The sequence below is a fragment of the Larus michahellis genome, chromosome 1 (assembly GCF_964199755.1).
Source record: "Larus michahellis chromosome 1, bLarMic1.1, whole genome shotgun sequence".
Classification (NCBI taxonomy): domain Eukaryota; kingdom Metazoa; phylum Chordata; class Aves; order Charadriiformes; family Laridae; genus Larus; species Larus michahellis.
In genome coordinates, this window is record NC_133896.1 from 98,613,955 (window position 1) to 98,634,857 (window position 20,903).

The 20,903-nt window shown below is 44.9% G+C and overlaps 1 protein-coding gene across 14 annotated transcripts in view; it reads left to right on the top strand.

Moving 5' to 3' along the window:
- Positions 1 to 19: 19 nt before the first annotated feature.
- Positions 20 to 20,903, top strand: part of ST3GAL6 (ST3 beta-galactoside alpha-2,3-sialyltransferase 6) — a 63,529-nt gene continuing 42,645 nt past the window's right edge. For 3 of the 14 annotated variants that reach the window (XM_074595359.1, XM_074595370.1, XM_074595305.1), the window contains exon 1: positions 16,806 to 16,946. In XM_074595359.1, the coding sequence (XP_074451460.1) occupies positions 16,835 to 16,946 (112 nt within the window). In that variant the 5' untranslated portion in view covers positions 16,806 to 16,834. The other 11 variants (XM_074595323.1, XM_074595381.1, XM_074595333.1 and 8 more) reach the window with 10 other exon arrangements.

Genomic DNA, 20,903 nt, shown 5'->3' on the forward strand with positions numbered 1-20,903 from the left:
ATGAAGGAAGTAGAGGGAATAGTGGGTGTGTGCGTGTGGTTCCTTAAATGTGTAGTTGACTGTGTCCTGGGATTGTGTCTTGTGGTTTTATTACAGAGAGCTAAAGCATGATCCAGTAGATAAGACAGATGATAGATCAATAAGAGCTTAAGGCTTTTCTGGGTAGCTGTAACTGTTTTTTAAAGGTGTCCACTTACTGTGTGGAAACCTTCAGAGCTTCGACTCTGTGGATGGAGGAAGAATGTTAATACCCAGGACTATTAACTTGAGTTTCAGATTTAACATCAGTTTTGCTTCACAGCTAGTGCCTTTAAACTTTGGATGTTCAGTAGTGTTGATCGGTCATCTGCTGTGGATGTTACTGGGAGATCCAAGTTCAGACAGAAATACCTGGTTCATGAAGCTGTGCTTGGCTAGCCAGTGCACTGAGGCTGTGTTAGAGAAACAAACTCTTTTTTTTTTTTTTTTTCCAGTTTGTTGCAGTTCTTCCTTTCCTGAGGAGGGGTGTTGGGGGGGACACCTGATAAGAAGCACACTAAAAGCTGATAGTGTTATGGAGACTGTGTTCGAAACTTTATGGACTCTCACCATTGGTATTAGAAGCCAGCTGGGTCAAGTGGCTCAGAGCAAACCACTCTTGTTTCGTGAAGGCGTTTTCATTTGTAGGACTCAATAGTGCAACTTTACACTCATGAAGTAATTCAAGCAACGAAAACCTGACTGTTTTAACAATGTATTCCGGTTATTTTCTTCTCAGGGAGTGACCAGGACTTTGAGTGAGCATGACAACCGCTTGTTAGGTCACCCCAGGAACACATTCCTACAATTGTTCGGCAGTTCTTGAAAATCTGAGTCATGTCCTTTCCCGACTCAAAGTTTCCCTGGTGAGCTCCCTCTTGCCTACTTGTCACCTCCCCACCCCAACACACATCCATGCCTGCTTGCACACCACCATGTTTGTCATGTTATCCCAAGTGGCCTATCCCTGCAACTGTTACACTATTATAAACAGTCAAGGTCTATTTTTTAACCAAACTCTAACCAAATACTGAGCTTGCCTCCCTTGGTTTTTTTTTCTGTTTTTGTTTGTTTTTTAGTGATTGCATTCACATGAGCCAACTAAAACCAATTTTGAATGAAGATGCTGCAAATCCACCAGTATTTTTTCCAACAAAATTGCAGCAGTAATTACAAATGAGGAAATTTACAGTATCAAGATTTGTTTGTAGGCAACTGAAGAACAGGACAAATAGATAAATTTATCAAAATTTTTTCATTAGTCTACAAATGTGCTATTATTTGTAATAATTAGGTTTGGGTCTTTTGCTTTTTACAAAATAAATTATTGAAAGATTTGATATTGACAATTGACCATATTGTGTTCAGGGATAAAACACATAGCAAGATAAAGCATTAGGTGCAGCTGAGCCTCCAGGCGCGTAAGCAAACAGCAAAAAATTTGTATCGTAAGTATGAATAAGTTTGTTTTGTTTGGTTTGGTTTTGGCTTTTTTTCAAGCCTGGTATGTCGTGGACATTTTTTTCCCAGAGCTGATAAAGCACATCCATCAGCCCAAGTATTACTAAATGTGTCTGACCATCCTGCATAGGTGAAACCTGCAAAGAACCCTGTACCAATTTCGCCAAAAAAAAAAAAAAAAAGAGGAAAGTATCTTGTTTAGCTGAAAGCAAGAACTAATAACAATCAGAATTGCTTTGTCATCGGGGGGGAAAGAAAAGTCCATGGACTGGATACCAGTCATTGTTTATTTCTCTTTTTTGCATTGGCAATTGCATTTTCTGTTCCTTTTCAGCAGGCATAACTATCAAATATACTAATCAAACGAGTGCTTACTTACTCCAAAGTGGAACATCTTTCATCCTTAATTTTTTTACTTTGATGGAGAAAAAAAAGGTTATTTAAAGTTCATGGTATAGAATTTAAGCACATGCTTGGGAGTAGAATTGTTTTAGACCACAGACAAACATCAGGATGATCAGATCTGCATTCTGTTTGTTTGTCCAGTGTTTAAATCAGCTTGGCTGTCTCATTATTGTCTCTGAGGACTGTGGATACATTTCATCTTAAAGATAATGGTAGATAAAATAATCCGATTCAGGCTCTCTGTTGAATTCCAGTTTATGGTATTTGAGTTTAAGAAATTATTTCCTGGTCAAAGGTATGGGGTGTTTTGGTTTGTTTTGTTTTTTTTTTTTCCCCCCCATTGTTTAGACAAAGCTGATTTTGCTTATTTTAATCATCTCAACAACCAAACATTTCATCTTCAACATTTTCAGTAAAACTGATGCCTAAAAAAGTGCTAAAGTACTAAGATGAAACCAGCTGCAACAGTGGTCATACTAGATATACTTTTGCAAATCTCCACATACGATTTTTTCACTGTAGTTTTAATATTGTGTTTTTCTTTAAATATCTTCTATTCTCCTGGCAAAGGTTAGAGCCGTTTTTGGAAATGCGTATTTTTTAATCTGTCAGAGGCTTTTCCCCCTCAAACTAGCCACTGTAATATCTGCAGACGATTATTAGTTACCTCTTGTTCAGACTTATATTTGCCCATCTGTCTTTCCAAAGACACAATTCTGACACTTCCCAAATGAGAGGCAGGAAGAGAAAACATTAAATTCACATTGCAGATGACATTGAAAATCAGCAATTCTGTTTTCATTCCAAACTGCAATGAAAGATAATTGCTAAGCTCTCCACAGGACAGCAATCTGAAAAATGTTGGCTTGCTAATTTCAACAAATTTGGACTGAGGAAGATTAAGATAAAAGCCCCTGGGTTTGTGATAGAAGCTGGGGCTTGTTTATTGCCTTTCAACCCATGTAATGGGATGGCAGGAGAGGGAGAGGAGTATCTGTGATTCTCTTGATTTCTAGACTGTTGGGGCAAGGAATCTAAAAATCCTGGACAGTCCTTCCCAAGAAGGCTGCCAGGATCTGTCGGGCTCCTGATATTCCTGACTTCGGAACAACAACAAAAATTCTGCATATTAGGCTGTCTGCGGGCCAAGACACCGGAAGCGCTCCCCAAAGTCTGTCTGCTGAACTTCTGAGGAGCTCAATGTGTAAACCAGCAAGAGTTCAAGCAGGATCCCAAGGGAAAAGTGCCTCTTGTCTTTGATTTAAAATGTATTCCTTAAACGTTCACTAACAACCATAATTGTAGATGAGGAAAAACAAGCAGTCTGCATAACGGTGGCTGAACATCCCAGGGAACGTTGCCAGCAGTGACCAGCTGCAGAGTCAGACGCAGCTAATACAAATCTCACAGAATTTCTGCCCGTTGGTGTATAACAGTGACAACAGATCTGCACTGACTTAAAACAAAACTGATCCCCTTCCTCTGTTTCATAGCTACAGCTTGCCCTGGTCTTTTTATTCCTAAACTCTGAAATGCTTTGAGAGTCATCTGACGGTTGTCCACAGAACCCGCAGATCCCAGCAATCAAAGACAGATCTGGACCATGATGCCTCTGAACCGCAGTATTGGCTCAAACTCTCTTTTTTTCAGATACTTTGGACATAGGTAGAAGTTATTGTCAAAAACCAGGTAATATTTGTTGAAAAAATGAAACCTGTGCAATATCAAAAAAACCCTTTACAACAATTTTTGTTTGTTTGTTTTAAAGCCATTCTTTTCTTTTCCCTTCATGTAGCCTAGTCTTCTTCATTTGTGTTTGCCTACTGGTCTGAAAGACCTGAAAAATCAAGATATATGTCATTTTTTTATGTGGCAGCAGTTTGGTGTCTTGGTTTAAGACACAACTGAATGTGTTTTGAAGAGGGGAAACAAATCACCTTTTTTGTTCTTAGAAAGCAAAATGTTTCCACTCAGAGAGTGACAAATTATAGCATTCAGTTGCATTTATTTTGCGGAAGCTCCTTAACGCTGAAAGACACTTTGATAAATTTGAAGAGAGGACTCTAAAAATATTACAGAATCACAGAACCTTCATGGTTGGAAAGGACCCTTAAGATCATCGAGTCCAACCAAACAACCTACAATCTCTGCCACTAGAGCATGCCCTGAAGCGCCACATCTAGACGTTTCTTAAATACCTCTAGGGATGGTGACTCGACCACCTCCCTGGGCAGGCTGTTCCAGTGCCTGACCACTCTTTCAGTAAAGTAATTCTTCCTAATATCTAATCTAAACCTCCCCTGCCACAACTTCAGACCATTTCCTCTGGTCATGTCATTATTTACTTGGGAGAAGAGGCCAACTCCCACTTCTCTACAACCTCCTTTCAGGTAGTTGTAGAGGGCAATGAGGTCTCCCCTCAGCTTCCTCTTCTCCAAGCTAAACATGCCCAGCTCCCTCAGCCTCTCCTCATACAGCTTGGTCTCCAGACCCCTCACCAGCCTGGTGGCTCTCCTCTGGACACGCTCCAGCACTTCAATGTCCCTCTTGTATGGAGGGGCCCAGATCTGAACACAGTACTCGAGGTGAGGCCTCACCAGTGCCGAGTACAGAGGCACAATCACTTCCCTACTCCTGCTGGCCACGCTATTCCTGATACAAGCCAGAATGCTGTTGGCCCTCTTGGCCACCTGGGCACACTGCTGGCTCCATCTTCAGCTGGCCGTCCACCAGCACCCCCAGGTCCTTTTCTGCTGGGCAGCTTTCTAGCCACTCTTCCCCAAGCCTGTAGAGTTGCTTGGGGTTGTTGTGACAGAAATGCAGGACCCAGCACTTGGTCTTATTAAACCTCATACAGTTGGCCTTGGCCCATCAATCCAGCCTGTCCAGGTCCCTCTAGAGCCTTCCTACCCTCAGGCAGATCAACACTCCCACCTAGTTTGGTGTCGTCTGCAAACTTACTGAGGGTGTACTCAATCCCCTCATCTAGATCATCATAAAGATAGTAAAAAAAACTGGCCCCAAAACTGAGCCCTGAGCGACACCACTGGTGACCGGCCGCCAAGAGGATTTCACCCCATTAATCACAACTCTCTGGGCACAGCCATCCAGCCAGTTTTTTACCCAGTGCAGAGTACACTTGTCTATGCCACAATTTGCCAGCTTCTCCAGGAGAATGCTGTGGGGGACGGTGTCAAAGGCCTTACCAAAGTCCAGATAGACAACGTCCACAGCCTTCCCCGCATACAGAAGGCGGGTCACAGGGTCATAGAAAGAGATCAGGTTGGTTAAGCAGGACCTCCCCTTCCTAAACCCATGCTGGCTGGCCCTGATCCCTTGGCTGCCCTGCACTTGCCGTGAGAGCTCACTCAAGATGATCCTCTCCATGGTCTTTCCTGGTACCGGCGTCAGGCTGACAGGCCTGTAGTTCCCTGGATCCTCCTTCCGACCCTTCTTGTAGATGGGCGTCACATTAGCCACCCTCCAGTCATCTGGCATCTGCCCTGTTGACCAGGATTGTTGATAAATGATGGAGAGAGGCTTGGTGAGCTCTCCTGCCAGCTCCCTGAGTACTCTTGGGTGAATCCCATCCGACTCCATAGACTTATGTATGTCTCGGTGCAGAAGCAGATCATTGACTGCTTCCTCCTGGATTATGGGTGGGTTGTTCTGCTCTCCATCCTTATCTTCCAGCTCAGGGGGCTGAGCACCCTGGGGATAGCTGGTCTGACTATTGAAGATGGAGGCAAAGAAGGCATTAAGTATCTCAGCCTTCTCCTCGCCATTGGTTGCAACTTTCCCCGCCGCATCCAGTAAGGGATGGAGATTCTCCCTGGCTCTCTTTTTGTTGATGTATTTATAAAAGCTTTTTTTGTTGTCCTTAATGTTAGTGGCCAAGTTGAGCTCCAGCTGGGCTTTTGCCTTCCTAATTTTCTCTCTGTATAACCTAACGAGATCTCTGTACTCCTCCTGAGTTGCCTGTCCCTTCTTCCAAAGGTGGTAAACCCTCCTTTTATTCCTAAGTCCCATGCAAAGTTCCTTATTCATCCAGACTGGCCATTTTCCCCGCCCTTTAGACTTGCGACACCTGGGGACAGCCTGCTCTTGGGCCTTTAAGATTTCCTTCTTGAAGAGCGTCCAGCCTTCCTGGACCCCTTTGCCCTTCAGGACTGTCTCCCAAGGGACCCTCTCAACCAGAGTCCTGAACAAGTCAAAGTCTGCCCTCCGGAAGTCCAAGGTGGAGGTTTTGCTAACCCCCCTCCTTACATCGCTACGAATATCAGGTAATATCAGGTAAATATCAGGTAAGCCCTAGCGACAAGTGATATTTAAGTTGGTATGAAGGTTTAGTAATGACCCACTTTGCAGGCATTTTAGAGGGAAGAAAACCTGTTCAGAAAGCAGGCTGTGTTACCTGCCACACATGCTGAAACACCGTGTCTCTTCACAAGCAGACACAGTAGCCCATGAATCCCTTTTGGAAGAACAGCCTAAAGTTAAAGAGTAAAACTGGAAATGCTGGAAAGAGTAAAGGCACAGAAGCTTTGTCTGGAAAAGGTAAAGTCTTATGAGTCCTCCTCTTTCTGAAACTACTTCTGTAGTCCTTGATGTGACTTCTGCAAAGACTATCTCTGCTTCTGTTAAGAGATTAAGAGCATGTAACTACTGCAACTGTTAGCATCCTCTGCTGTCTGCCTCTTCTGGAAAGGTCACAGGATCCTTCTTTCCAATAAAGTGGACCTTTTGACTTGTAGTATCAATGTCTCCGATTCTACTCTCAAATTCTCTATCATTGTTTCTCTGTTGTTCTCTATTCTAAATCACTGTTCATGATTGCTTGTCAGCAACAGCAGCACTATAGCATTGGGGATGTTGTCATGTTTGTTCCACGTGTTCAGGACATAATACCATCAGAGGAGTTACAAGAACGTGTCCACCTGCAGAGTGTGGTCTCTTCTGTTGATTTTAGATCAGTCTTTTGGTCACCTAAAGGTAACTGTTCACTTCATAAAGCATCCTCTGGTTTCTCGATTCATCTCTAACTATATGTTTAATCAAAACTTAGAGGCAACAGTCCATCAAGATTGTCTTTGTTTGCTGTGAGGATATACAAGGCTACTTCCTAGCAGCTTCTACCAAGCACCATATTAGGAAATCCTTAACAGAGCTATTTAAGGAGAATTATTTTGAAAAAAACAATTACATATGTACATTAGAGTTGATTTGAATAGAGACTTCTGACCATCCCAGATACTGTGTTACCCAAATTGCGCTAGCTCATGGGATAGCTAGCTAAACTGGCAAAGTGAGGCTGTTTGTCCCAGGTAATTGAATTCTGTAATTATCTTTTCCCTCTTCCTATATGCCTGCAGGGCAAGAATTGGCTCTGGTTCGGTTATATTAACAAGAAAGTGAAAAGGCCTTTTGGAAAACTGAGCTTCCCAATTACTAAAATGTAAAAGGAAAAAAAAAAAAGACTCCTCTGGGGGGAGAAAAATAGAAAGTGTTTGTTAGTTAAAATAGGCAATGAGGTGGATTTTGCTCTTAGCTGTCTTGATTTAAATAAAAGTTGTTTCAGTGACATGTAATCTAGATTTGTACAAGAATAACTGAAGGACAGCATCTGGTTCACTGCTTGTGTTGCAATGGCAGCTGGGCTTCACTTGTGCTTGCTGGAGATAACAGACACTTCCACATGGTCATGCCAAGTTCAACGACCAGCTCAAAAGCACAAGTAAGGATGCAAACATCAGCTGTGCCAGGGAGAGAACAAGATAACTGAAAGTTAATTAATTCTGATCATACTTCTATAAGAGAAGGTGCGAGTTTGCAGCCTCTTCTCAGCTAGGTCACTACAAACACTGGCCAGTTACAAAACCTCTTTTTTGTGTGTGTGTTTGTAGGTGTTCTAACTTAGCCCTTCCATGCTTTTAGGGGAAGAGAGAGAGAGATGAAAGCCCACAGGGCTTAAAACGATGCCCATTATGTGGGGAGAATCTCACACTGATGCGTTTTCACTCACTCACCTGTACACTTAAATAGTATGTTGAGGCAGATAAATGTATCTGCTTTCTAAATCTCACTTGCAGCTAAAGAAAACCAAGTAGCAAATCATGATTTCTGTGACGAGGCTGAAACCTCAGTGGCATCGTTGTGCCGGAGTCATACTGAATGTATGCTGGTGAGGCTGCTTCCAAGAGAGCTCCTAAAATAGGCACTGAAGAAGTAACCTGACCCTGTGCTCCCTGCAGAGCCAGCTGCGAGGGAAGAGAGCTGCTCGCTGCACCTCTCTGGTAGTTGAAGGAGGTGACTCTTAGTAACAGCAGTCCCACTTCTGATACCATTGTTGTGCTTTCAAAACTGGTAGCTCCATGGAGATTGGAATCCAGCTCCAAGTGTTTTGGATTCATCTCTACTGCTGGAAGAGCCTGCATTTAGCTAAGGGTCAAGGTTAAATATGCCTGCAGTAGCGTATAGTTGGTAGAGTGTAGTTCAAGCCTGTGCCGAGGTCAGTGCAAGGGGAAGGGACTGTCTGAGCTGCCTAAAAGCTGCTGCCAGTGCTTTTAGCCTTTACCCGGTGAGAGCTGACTGAACAGGCTAGACTCCTCTGCTGAGCTAAACACTGGTTTGAATTATTTGTACAGCACAATTTGGCTAAGCACCACTGAAAATCTGGATTGAGGACACCACCTCTTCATACTGAACTGCTGTGAAATTTTTGTTTTCATTAATTTCAAGTGGATCACCGTCGTTTTCCTGCTTGTAATACAGATACAGAGCAAGGACAAAAATAAAATGGAGGCAAAGACAGGGGGGGAGGTGTCCTGAGTTCCATCCGCTGAGAGCGCAGGTACCTGTTTCACTTATTTATGCCAATTAACAGGAAATGAGCAGGGCTTCTTGCCCCCTCTGCCCTGCTGCAAGGAGGGTTACCCAAACCTCACATCCTTATCCTTATCACTTGCCCTTATGATTTCCTGTAATTTCCCTCTGTAATTTTTCACTGTGTTAACGAGTGCTCACTGAAACCAAAAAGACCACTATTGCGTCATCAGATTCAGTCCTCCCACTGCCATGGGCAACTATACGTAACAGGCATTGTGGGCATTTAAGTACCCAAAAGGGCAGCTGTCTTGGTTTTTGTAGGTGCAAGAAAGGAAATTAGCCCCAGTCTCTGATTCCTGACTGGTAGGCTTTATCCCACAAAGTGGGAAAAGGCTAGAGGTGGTATGCCTATGCCCTTTTAGGAGGGGGAGCTCCTGAGAAAGGTAAGTACAAGGGCGTTCCCAAGAAAGAGGGGATGTTTTCTCTAGCAAGACAGGAGGGGATGGTTGCCAGACCTGAGGGTGATGTTAATAGAGTGGAGTTCTTTGTGGGAGTGCATGTAAAGAACAGGAGAGATTTTGCACCAGAGATCCGTAGTACCTGGGGCTTGGAAGGTCTGAGGCATGGCCATGTGACTTTGCATGGTGAGTTTCTTGTTCAAAAATGTCCATAAAACATTTGCTTTATGCACCACCAATTTATGTTGTGCCACAAAGTCCTTTCCAATGTTTTATGACAAACTTGAGGCTTGTAGGAAAAGGCCAAGGAGCCAAAGGATAATGTGCCACAGACGGAGGGGCAGAAAGCAAGAGCAAGGGCACCAACAAGTCTCCAGGTTTCTGCTATGGCAAGGAATTTGTTAAATTTACACCCACTTTGTATCCCTTTGTTCTTGTGCCAGCATTGTTTAGCTGCTCGCACAGAACAGGCTGTCCATACTCTGGGTAGCCCGCCCTTCTTTGCATCTTCTCCAGAACTGTTTTCTCCTTGAATGCGAGAGCCCGCATCATATGCTGTATTTTGGGGGAAACGCCAGAGTTTTGTACAACTACATCAGTGCTTCCCTACCTCTAGTAGAAAAACAGTGTCTTACCTAAGGCATGTTCTCCTCTTCTGTGAAGGGCTGAAGATTTATTGGTTGTTTATTTCAGTTGTCTTTTGTGTGTCCTAGCTCATTTAACTTTCAACAAATCTGGCCTTAATCCTATGCGTCTCTATCTTTATTTACATCATAGTTATCTCTGCTGACCAGGATTCTTTGCTATTTGTGATCCCTAAGAAACTTCCTACCTTGGCTTTTTTTTCACTTACTCAGGCCTAGAGTGCTTCCCATGAAGAGTTTTCTCTTGCTTGGAATATATACATGGGATAGTTTTTATACCTTTGATCTAGATACATTCAAGTCTTTAAGCTCTTCAATACAGGTAAATTCACTAATGAGTTGCCCTAATTTGACAGAAGTTGAAAAATTTAATCGCCAACCTACTTCTGTTTGTTATTCTGTTCAATATGAATGGAAACAGTTGCTGAGTACTCAGCCCAATGCTGTTTTCTATGACTAGCTTTTTTTGAGTGTCGTCATTACTTAAGTTGGGGTCGTCTCTTTTTGTCTCAGTGACTACTGAGAAGAAATTTGGCAGCTATCATACAGATGGTTAGCTGGGCTCAAGTTTATTATTAGAAGCATTTGTTTCCCAAACAGTATCTGGGAAGTAAAAGTTGACCATGGCACAATTCCCAGTAGTGTTTCTATAATAACATTTCAGTGACCGACCTCTTCTTGCACCATTATATTTTAGCTGCAGACAAGAAAGGCCAGATTTCAATGAGGTGTCCAAATCAAAAACAACTGCCTCCAAAAAAAACAAATGCTTTGAGCAGGTGGTCTGGGTTGCTGGAAGTGGAGCTTCCTGTTCATATACAATGGGGAATTTTATGGTGAATTAAATGATGAGTTAAATGACAGGTGGCTTATTTTTTTAATAAATTGCAAAGATCACTTGATGTTTTCCACTTGTCTAGATGAAATGGCTCAACACGGAAATAGAGGGAATATTGTGCTAAGATTGCAAATGTCTTGGATATTGGCCTGTTGATCATATTCACATGGGTCAAGTCTGGCTCCCATTTGGAACAGGAGCAGAGCAGTAAAAAAGAAAAGTCCACTCCATGAGCTACTGCTCTCCCGAGTTGCAGAGATCAAGTCAGCCTTTTCTGCTGTAGGGCTGTTCTGTTCAGCCTGGAGTGCTGTGAAGGAAGGATTCCCTCTCCTGTGCCACCAGCCCTATTTCCTGTGGGTACCTACTGAGTCTTCCGACCTGTTGCAAGTGACTGTTTGGCCCATAGCAATGGTCATTACCTCGCAGAAGTTGTGAGCGGATAAATCAGTCATGGGAAGAATTGCATTTAAAATTTTCCCAGGCATTGTACCTACATCCAAGACTTCGAGTGCAGCTTGAGCTCTAAAATGTAAGAAACATGCAAAGCGTTTTTCTCCTTCTCAGACCGTGTCTGCCTCTCATTGAAATTAGCCTGCTGTTCACGTATGACAAGGCTTCTGGCGGCTTCTGTCATACATTTCCTGACTTATACTGACTCATCTAGCCTTTAAAACCTTCTTCTTGGATTCATAGCTATTCGTATCACTTTTGTAATACTATTTCGTGTCCTGTCTTGCTACATCACATTTTCAAGCACAGACCCAATCTGAAGAGTACCTGGAAGAAAAACTGTGCACCGGTTCCCGGATTTTTGGCTCCTGCAAACCAATAAAGGAATCCAGGTCAGTTAACACTGGTTAAAGAAGTGGGTCAAACTTTGAAGTTGAAAGGTTATATATCTGAGAACTGCAGTAGCTGCCTTAGCACTTGTAATAACATCTTGGCTGTACAGGTGAAGCCAGCAGGACACAGGACAGAAACTTGGGGATCTGGAGGCCAGAATGATAGGCTGTGCAATGGGGAGCCAGAGGGAAAAACAGGGAGGTCTTTTTAATAGAATGCACAGAGAAAGAAACTGGGCATTAAGCTGTGCTTAAAATGGCAGAGGCATCTCACATGTTGGCCTCTCCTTGGAAAGGAGACAGGGAGCAGTGAGTCCTGGCATGGTACCGTAGAAATGACAGAGCTATCATGAAAAGACAGGTGTTTCATCTCCCAAAAGCATCTTATGTCAGCCAGCCAAGCACACAGGGCCAAGTGGGTAGGGACCCAGAGCCACAGGCTCAAGGACTTCGTGTTCTCTCTGAGCTCAGAGCCCATCAGTATTTGGCACCAGGGCTGTGACCTAGCAGCAGACTGCAAATGAGGGTCTCCCACCGCCCCGCCACCTCTCAGCTGGTTATCCCCTCCTGTGCACCACCTCACCTCTCCTTCCCTCTCTCAGTCTTCCCCTGTGCCAGCTGCCACAGCCAGCTTCCTCTGTGAACAGCAGTCCACTGCATGCCTGTGAGCTGCAGGGTGGGATGGTGGCTGCCATGTCCCCAACAGATGGGTAGGAGAGATGGCTCTTGGGAGGTTAGTCTCCTGCCAGGGGAGGAAGCATCAGCTCTTGCCCACTTTCCCTGAGGGAAGGGCTACTTTCAGTGCTGGAAGCTTCAGTTTAGGTTACCCTTGGTTGCATGCAGAGGTGGAGTCATGCGAGTATATCGGCAACAAGGAAGTATGGAGGGGACAAGTGGGAAACTTGAGTTCCATGTGGCAGTATAGTTTAACAGAAATAAGGCAACAAATGGAGGGGAGAAATCTGTGGTTTAATGTTGTTCTTGACCTGGTGAAAACCATTAGGTGCTCAGGATGCATAATTTTTCAAACCCTTTCCCCTTTTCCTTCCTGTTGTTTTGCTAGCAGTGCTCTTCAAGTGGGTGTGTTTTGACGTATTACTTCCCTTGCACATGTCTAGGGAGCAGAAGGATGTTTAGTGCCTGTTGGATAATGTATTTCTTTATGGGTTTACAGATGCTCTTATGTATAGATACATGCCTTGAAGGCTTAATTTTGGTTGGCAAATGGCGCTTCCTAATGTGCTCGCCACTTCAGATTGCACTGGATTGGCTAGCAGGGAGGCTGCCTCAGCCTACCTGGGTTACCTCCATGACATTTGTTGCTGTCATATGTTTTGTTTGCTTGTGTCCTCTGTCCTAGACAGAGTACAGGAGCACTGCACAGCCCAGGGCAGGAGAAAGCGCTCTGTGCACTTAGAAAAAACAGTCCCGAAGGACCATGAGAGCAGCCTAACATAGCTCTTTGGTTGACCAGCTCTCGAAAAAGTGACCTCAAACTAGGTGGGGGTTGCGTGCTGTGAACTTGTGACAAATGCTGTGGGTTCTGATGAGATGTCCTACAGCAACTAACCAGATCCTTTAAAGCTCCTGGGATAGGCTTTAGCAAGTTCTCTCCTGGCAAAGAGTCTCTGGAAGAAATACGCAACCACAGATTGATGACTAAACAAACTACGTGAGGACGGGTGCTTACTACAGCTTGAGGGGACGGTGCAGTGGAGAGTGGTCCCCTAGCATCTGGGGCAAGGGGACTGCGAGAAACTATGAAAAAAAGTTGGTGCTGAGACAGGTTTGGGAGGTCAGTAGCAGAGATTTGGGCATGTATGGGACTCGGGGCCGTTCTCATGGTACAGCATAAAGAAGATTAGGATCAGACTATGATGGTAGGTAGTAAAGCTAGAAAACAAGTAGAGAAGGGATGTTGTGACAGTCTGTGTTTCTATAAATGCATTCATCTCCTAAAGTAATTAATAAAGGGGGACAGTTCTGTCACATTTTAATTTGAGGACCAGAGGTATAGGACAGACTGTATGGTCTGTCACATACACAGAGCCTGATTAGTCATCTCGCTTGTTGGATTGCCGGGGAGGAAATCCCTTTCATGATGCTGCAACTTTCCATTCTGTTTATTCCATGTTCTGCACAGTTTTGTTTTTCCCGTGTTCAATGGTTTTTTCCTTCCATTTCCTGTAATTTTTCTCTTTGTTTTTCTCTGGTTTTGCAAGCTGGGGTAGTCTGGCTGCAACATTTTCTTAGTTCAGTAGTAACTCAGGAGGTACATAGTTTGTCCTGGAACTTAAATAATGCTCTATGTGATTTGGATTTATTTTAGTCATTGCTTTGCATTTAAAGGCATCTGTGGCTTTTATGTTCGTTTGGGGAGAGGTTTGTTTCTCAGGTGAGTTGATTTTGAACTGAAATAGAAAAAAATACCTGTTGACCTTTTGGTCACATGCATTGTTTTTGCTTGCAGAAGCATTAATTTGACTTCCTGCTAGTCATCCTTTTCCAAAGCATTTTGAAGGCCACCCATTGTTGATACTATTTGTGGGATATAGAATATATCCCAGATAAGTGTTTCCTTATATTTTCTGCCAAATAAATTTGTTGGTGTTGCAAATGATTTATTAACTTCTTGCTTGTACAGATCATTTTGAAAACAGCTAGGAACTAAACTTTTTTTACACTATATTAATTGTTCAAATTGCTGTTTGAATCCTTGAATTTAGTTTGACACATTTAGGTGACAGGAAACACCAGCTTTCATTCTGTTGCTGGTCTTGGACAGTTACAGTTGCCAGAAGAAACTGAAGTGAAATTACATTATTACAGATCAGATTATTACATTATTTGGCCAATGTAGTTAGAATTTGGAATTTTGCAGTTTATTCCAGATAGAGATGTATTCAGGTATCTTAGATACAATTCTTTGTTTTTCTTACACACGCCACCTTTAATGCAAGGGAATAAAACTGTGAGCAGCAGGTCCTCTGTTCACAGCACTATCTCTCCTACAGACTTTGGCTGCGTGTGAGTGTTTAGTTCTTCCTAGAGTTAGACGCCTTGTACAAGACGCTCAGAAAATGGACAAGCACATAACTTACAGCTGGCTGGGAAGTCAAATGACTTCTTCGAAGTATCACATAGTATCACCACAGGAACACTGCGTGTCTAACTAGCTTCAGAGGTGGGTTGGTAACTTGAGTTGCCCTCTCTGAGCCAGTGGCTCAGTCCTGCCAACAGCACCTTCATCTTCTTCACCCTTATATTTTTCAGCCTAGCCAAAGATCCATGCTAGACTGTTACTGACACCCACGTTAGTTAGTGTGAAATTAGCTCACACCCATGAACTCATGAGCAAAAGATGCAGCTGCAGCACATGCATCCTGTCTGGAACAGAGGCAGGAATAGGATCCATTTCCTTAAGGTTTCCTACACTCCCCTGTAGTGATTAGTCCCAGCATCTTGTTCTGCAAAAATCTGGCACAACCCGAGAGTAAAGGCCACCCTGCATCCTAAACAAAGGCCAGGCCTTGCAAAATAAAGCAAGGCCAGAACAAAATAATACTGGACTACATAATTTAAGACTGTCATGAGATGCATGAGCAAGGAAACCGAAGTGAAGTCACATAACCTATCTCCTGGTATTTCCTAACTTCTGGCTCCTTCGTTGTGCAACCTTAATGATTTTTTTTTAAAAATTGGTTTCGTACCTATAATACTAAGGTGAATTGAAGGGTAAGGACAGAAGAGGTAATACCTAATAGGTGCTGTAGTACGGAGAGAAGATTTTTCCAGGAGCCCCACGACTCTCTCCTGAGTTGCTTGTGCAAGGGTGAGGCTTCATTTTGCCCCTGGCAGCAGCTCCTCAAGAAGGGGGTAGTCCCTCCCCTAATGGCTTTCACCAGAGGTGTCTGGAATTGGGCAGCCTACTCAGAAGGAGAGAATCCTGCACCTGAAATAACCGCTGTGGCTTTCAGCTTGCTTGGCTTCTTCCCTAAACACCCCCTGCCCCCTCCCTCCCCCAGGTGACAATCAGTTTGTTAATTAGCTGTTAATTCCTGGAGACTGAGGCGGCGCTAGCGGTACGGGAAAAGCTGATGCAGAGGTGGGGGCGGCTCGTTGTCCCCAGCCCTGCGGGTCTCCCCCCTCCCCGGGATGTCGGGGCGGGCGCGGAGGGGGAAGGCCTCGGCCCTCGGCGAACCGCCAGCCCAGGGAGGGGGGGGGGGGGGAGGAGGAGGAGGAGGAATAGGAATAGGAACTGTGTCTGTGTCTCCAGCTGGAAGTCAGTCGGAGAAGACGCTCTCAGCGCTGGTGGGCGGGGGGAGACGGAGCAGCGTTCTAGCTTTCTTCACGTGAGTATCCCCTCCCCCTGGACGGATTTGGTATAATTCGAGGAATTTCTTCCGACTCGAGCCAAATAACATCTCTGTCTAAAACACGCAACGTGCTTCCTCTTTACGTTGTCTCTTGTAGATAAGGCTCAGCTGACAAAAAGCTCTCCTCTTCATCCTTATCGCGAACGCCATCGCGCCGGGGCTAAAGCTGAAGCTACTGAGAGGCTTCGAACAACAGCCTGGACGGCCCTGATAAGAAGCAGCAAGTTCTGTCCTCTCGTCTCCGATGATTTAAAGATAAACTATCTGCTCTCCGGACAACCGGTAAGTGAATACCCCTGTTCCGTACAGCGTACCTCGCTCCGTGAACTGCCGCAGAGGCTGAGGGGCTCTTGTGGATGGTGCCTGAACCCCCAGGACCGGGTTACGCTGAAGTGCTTGTTCCCGAGTTTGCCGGCGTTTCTGCCGTGAGACGTTTTCTCGCCGCGCTCTTGCGTTATTTCAGACGGGAAGGCTCCCGCCTCAGCTCCTGTACAGCCCGTGCACGCTTCCAATTTTAAAACCTCCTTCAGGCAGCAGCCGCCACCAGCGCTGCTGTTGAACGTAAATGACCGCATACTCAAAGGCAGAGCTGGCTATTCCGATACATCAGCGTGTTCCTCGGTGAAGGCATTCAAGGAATTAATTGAGCTTCCACGAGGGATGGAGCCTTGCCTCTACAAGCTTCCTTTGAAGAGAATACCATTTTAATCGGCTTGAGAGCTGGTGAGACGAGATGTCCCAGACCTTTCCCAGAGGTTCCTGGGAAACTTCCTGGTAAAAACTAACATCGCGGCGTACCGGGGACCCGGTTACCGGTGGGGATGAGCCCGACAGAAGCTGAAGGGCCGCCGCCCGCCTTGCGGGGGCCGTTTGGAGTCGCTCGATGCTGCAGGCGGGCGGGCGGCCGGTGCCGGGGACCGCCCGGGGGAGGGGAGAGGCCGGGCTGAGGCGCTGCCCGGGGCCGCGTATGGGGCCGGCGCTCGCCCCCGACCGGAGAAGGGCCCCTCGTGGGGCCGCTTCCCGGCGCGGGCAGGAGCGGGGCCTCTCTCGCCGGGAGGAAGCGCCCCCGTCGGGGCCAGGTAGGCGTCCCGGCGGGCTCCGGAGGGGAGGGCGGTGAGGGAAGGGGCCGTCCTCCTTCCCCCGGCAGCCCCTGCCGGCAGCGGGGCGGGGGGAGCCGCTCGCCTCTTCCCGGTCTCCCGGAGCCGGTCCCAGCCCCGCAGCCGGGCGCCGCGGGCGGTGAGCGGCGGCGAGCGGTAACGGGGCGGGGGACGGTGGGGCGCCGGCAGGGAGCTCCGGGGCCGGGCAAGGCAAGGCAGCGGGGAAAGCGGGGTCCATGCGGGCGGGACAGCCCCCGCACAGGGGGAGCCTCCCGGCAGAGCTGGGGGCGGGGGGGGGGGGGGTCTGTAAATAAAATTTGAGGGGAGATTCGTGGCTTCTTGCTAAACTGCTTGGGTCTGGTAATCCCACCGTGTTGCCATGGCCGCCGGTCAGGCAGGTTCCGAGAAAGGATTGCTTTTAGCGGGGGTACCGAAAGGGAGGGACTGCCCCTTGGAAATGCCGAAGGCCTCGGGGAAGGAACAATGGCTCTCTGGGTAGACTCCGCTTTAAGCTATGCAAATTCATTGCTTGTAGTTTAGGGTAGAAACAAACCCTGGTAGTTTTGTGTTCTCTTTTTTTTTTTTTTGTGGGTTTTTTTTTTTAATCTTTGGATTATTATTTGGCAGTGGGGGTGGTGTTTCTATTTTAGTTATTGCAAGCTGTGTGATCAGTGCTGCTGTCCTTTCTCAAATTAAAATGACAGTTGATCTATTGGGATTTGTAGCTGTTGTGCTCCTGTTACCCGGCTGAAACTTTCTGTCCAGGTTTCTTCGGTTTCTGTCTCTCACTTCTTCATCCACTTTACGCTGAGCTATTCTTACATACAACTTGGTTGCAAAACTATTTAGAAAGCACAGCCTTTGTGATGGGTTGAGATTACTTGTTTTAACCTGGCAATTCTATTGCAGCTGAACTGTGTAAAAATGTTATACATAAAAAATATATAACTTCTGTTGTGAAGAATGCTGTGATACTGGTCACTCCTAAACTATAAATACAGGAAGGGCTTAAAGGAAAAGGAAATGTGTATGGAGTGAGGCTTTCTACCCATCCGTTTCTGAATCTCCTATCTGATACTCCTATCTGATTAGGTGACAGAAGTGATATTTCTGAAACTAAAATAACTTCCCTTCCGTTGCACCAGCTGTATCCTTGTTCTTCTTCCCACCTATGTGAAATAAATCTATGGATCTTTCTTTCCAGCTTGATGCGTCTTTAGCATGTCTGTCTCTCTGCTGAAGCAGAGTCAATTAAGTTACTCTTTATGCTTATGGCAGTTTACTAAAGCAGCAGTATTAGAGGTGGGTAAGTCCCATGGTCTCCCTGAGGGTCGTCTTGGCTGTAGGAGACCTTTCCTCTTTGTGGGATGTATGAATAATCCCCTGAGACTCATGAGACTCCTAGTGTTCAAATACCCCCCTGTTCAAAACCAGGAGGAAGGTTTCTCTGTGGAAGCAATTGCCTGATGGGGAAGTGCCTATGGGAGTAACTGCAGAGTGTGTAAGCAGGACAGCAAAACCTGAAAGCTGTCAGGAAGATCACAAGTACCTGAGTCCTAAGTCCTAAAGAAGTGTGGAAATAGGTGAGTTATGGTGTTCTGGCTATACAAGGTGATTGGCGAGGCATTATTTTGATATGTACTGTGTGTGCTGCTCAATAGTGGCTTTAGCAATTATGGAGGGGAGTTGCCTCACTGAGGAGAGAAATACAGCAGCTAACGTGGTGATGGGTCTCATTCACCGTGGCAAGCGCTTGAGGTGCTTCTTCACCGCATCCTCAGACCTTTGAAATCTTACAAGCAGAGACAGTTTTAGAGGATTTTGGATGATTGCTTTCTTCCTTGTGTGATTATTTTTGGGTAGAAGGAGGTAGGGAGTGGCAGTAGTCTTTCTTATGATAGCTTCTTTATGCCATTAACGCTTTTATCCTGGACTTGTATTCATTGTTAGTTTCTGGGCACACCGTGATCAGTGCCTTTCAGTAAAGGTTTGATTGTCCTCCCAAGACAGGCTTGGGAAAGTTCTCATAAACCTACTTTGGCTGATTTGTGGTTTTACGCTTCTTGCGTATTGCTTAATTTGCTGCAGGGGGGTTAGTTCAAGTGTTTTGTCCTGAAGAGGATGCAATCAGATAGGTCATTTGAAGATATAAATTGCAAGACCACCGTGAGTCCCCATGAGGCAGTCCATACCATTTACTCAAAGGGGCTTGTAAGGAAAAGCTCTTGGTTTATTTTCTTCCACAGTATAGCTTGAGCTGTAGCACAGGATCTTGGTTTGTTTGTCTTTGTACCTTAACATTAATGTTATTCTACTTATAAGCATGAACTGTTGTTTTTACTGTGTGTATGATGCAAGATAGTCTGTTGTGGCTCCCAAGTAAGTGCATTTTAGGAACGGGCTCAAGATTACTTGAAATACCTCTTTCTACAGGCATCTTTCCTTGCAGATGCTTGCACTGTTTTTGCTAAATCTGTTGAAACATGCGTTGTGCGTTTAAGGGGAGTTTAATTTCTCAAGCTTATGACAACACATTTGTCACTCATTAAATAATTTGTTCGTTCATTTCTCTAGCCTTATAGAAGAGCTAGTAAGTAATACTGGGAAATTAATTGATGGGGTAACTCAGTGTACAGTGTTTTTTCTTTTTCAGAGTTTCTATTTTCTACCGTCTATTTAATCAAAAGATCAAGAGCTTTCTAGCAGAATAAAACCCCCCTGAACTTTCACCATTAACCCAGTTTCTTCTGCATCCATTTTTGCTATGTTATGTATGACTACTACTGTACCTATTCCTAGTCTTCAAGGGAAATTAAAATAAAACTTCTTTTATTTATTTATTACTTGGCATGTGAAATTTTTGAAGTGTTAAATCTTTCTTTTATCCTCCTCCTACAGAAGAACCTAAAACCTCAGCTTTTCTTGATGTGTATTGAGGTTAGGAGGAAAATGTGATGTGCAAGCTGTTGTTTCCTTTACAAGTCACCTTTCAGTAGCGTGTGGAAATTAATCTGCCCTCACTTGTGCTTCACTGTATTAATTGCTGATATCAGTAGCTGTTATTTGTACAGCAAGCTTGAAAAGCTGAAAAGTGATGGGCAGCTTTAGCTAGTGTGTGCTACGAAGCAAAAACAGGGAACATATGGCTTGCATGCGGTATCAGTACCTTTTGAAAAATGCATTGAACAAATGTAAGTACTTTTGTGGTAGTGCTTCTTGCTATGTTCTATAACCACCATCTTAAAGTATCATGGCCTTTTAAAGTTCTTTTTGTTTGGGTGCAGTGGCTTTTCAGTGTTCAAAGTGAGTCATTCTTTGGTCTTGAAGGCAAAAGTGAAGCCTTGGTATCTTGAGAGGAAGACTCTTTACAGCACTGCAATGGAGTGAGCAAATTTTTAAGTGTCCCCTGGATAATACCCAAAGTTTGCATGTAACTGTTCTGCATTGCCTCTGCTCCCAGCCCCAGCAGCAGCAGTAAAGCTGGAGTACATTGTGCTAGAGCTATTCTTTACATTCCAGCATCCGTGGGGAGCCCGGAGGAGCAAGGCAAAAACTTGAATAGCCCTCATTTGCTTTGGCTGGGATGGAAGACTGGAAAACTTGAGAGGCCACAAAGCTGATCATTCCTCCTATTAGGAGGGCAGGAATGGAATAACCAAGGAACTAGTTTTAAGAGCATACAGGAATGAAATGAAGTTCAGACTTAATCACTAAACCTCTTCTTAACATCTGTTGATTTACAGTGTGAGTTTCCATTCCCCTAGCAGGAATATTGCTTTCTTTTGGGCCACTAGCCAGTAGGAAACTTTATTTGTGAGGTGGGTGGCTAGCAGTCTTAGATTTCCACAGACCCCTCAACTCGCTTTGAAAAGAACAGTTTCTAGCTCTTGTGAGTACAGGTCAGAAACACTAAAATAAGGATCAGCTGCTGCAGAACTC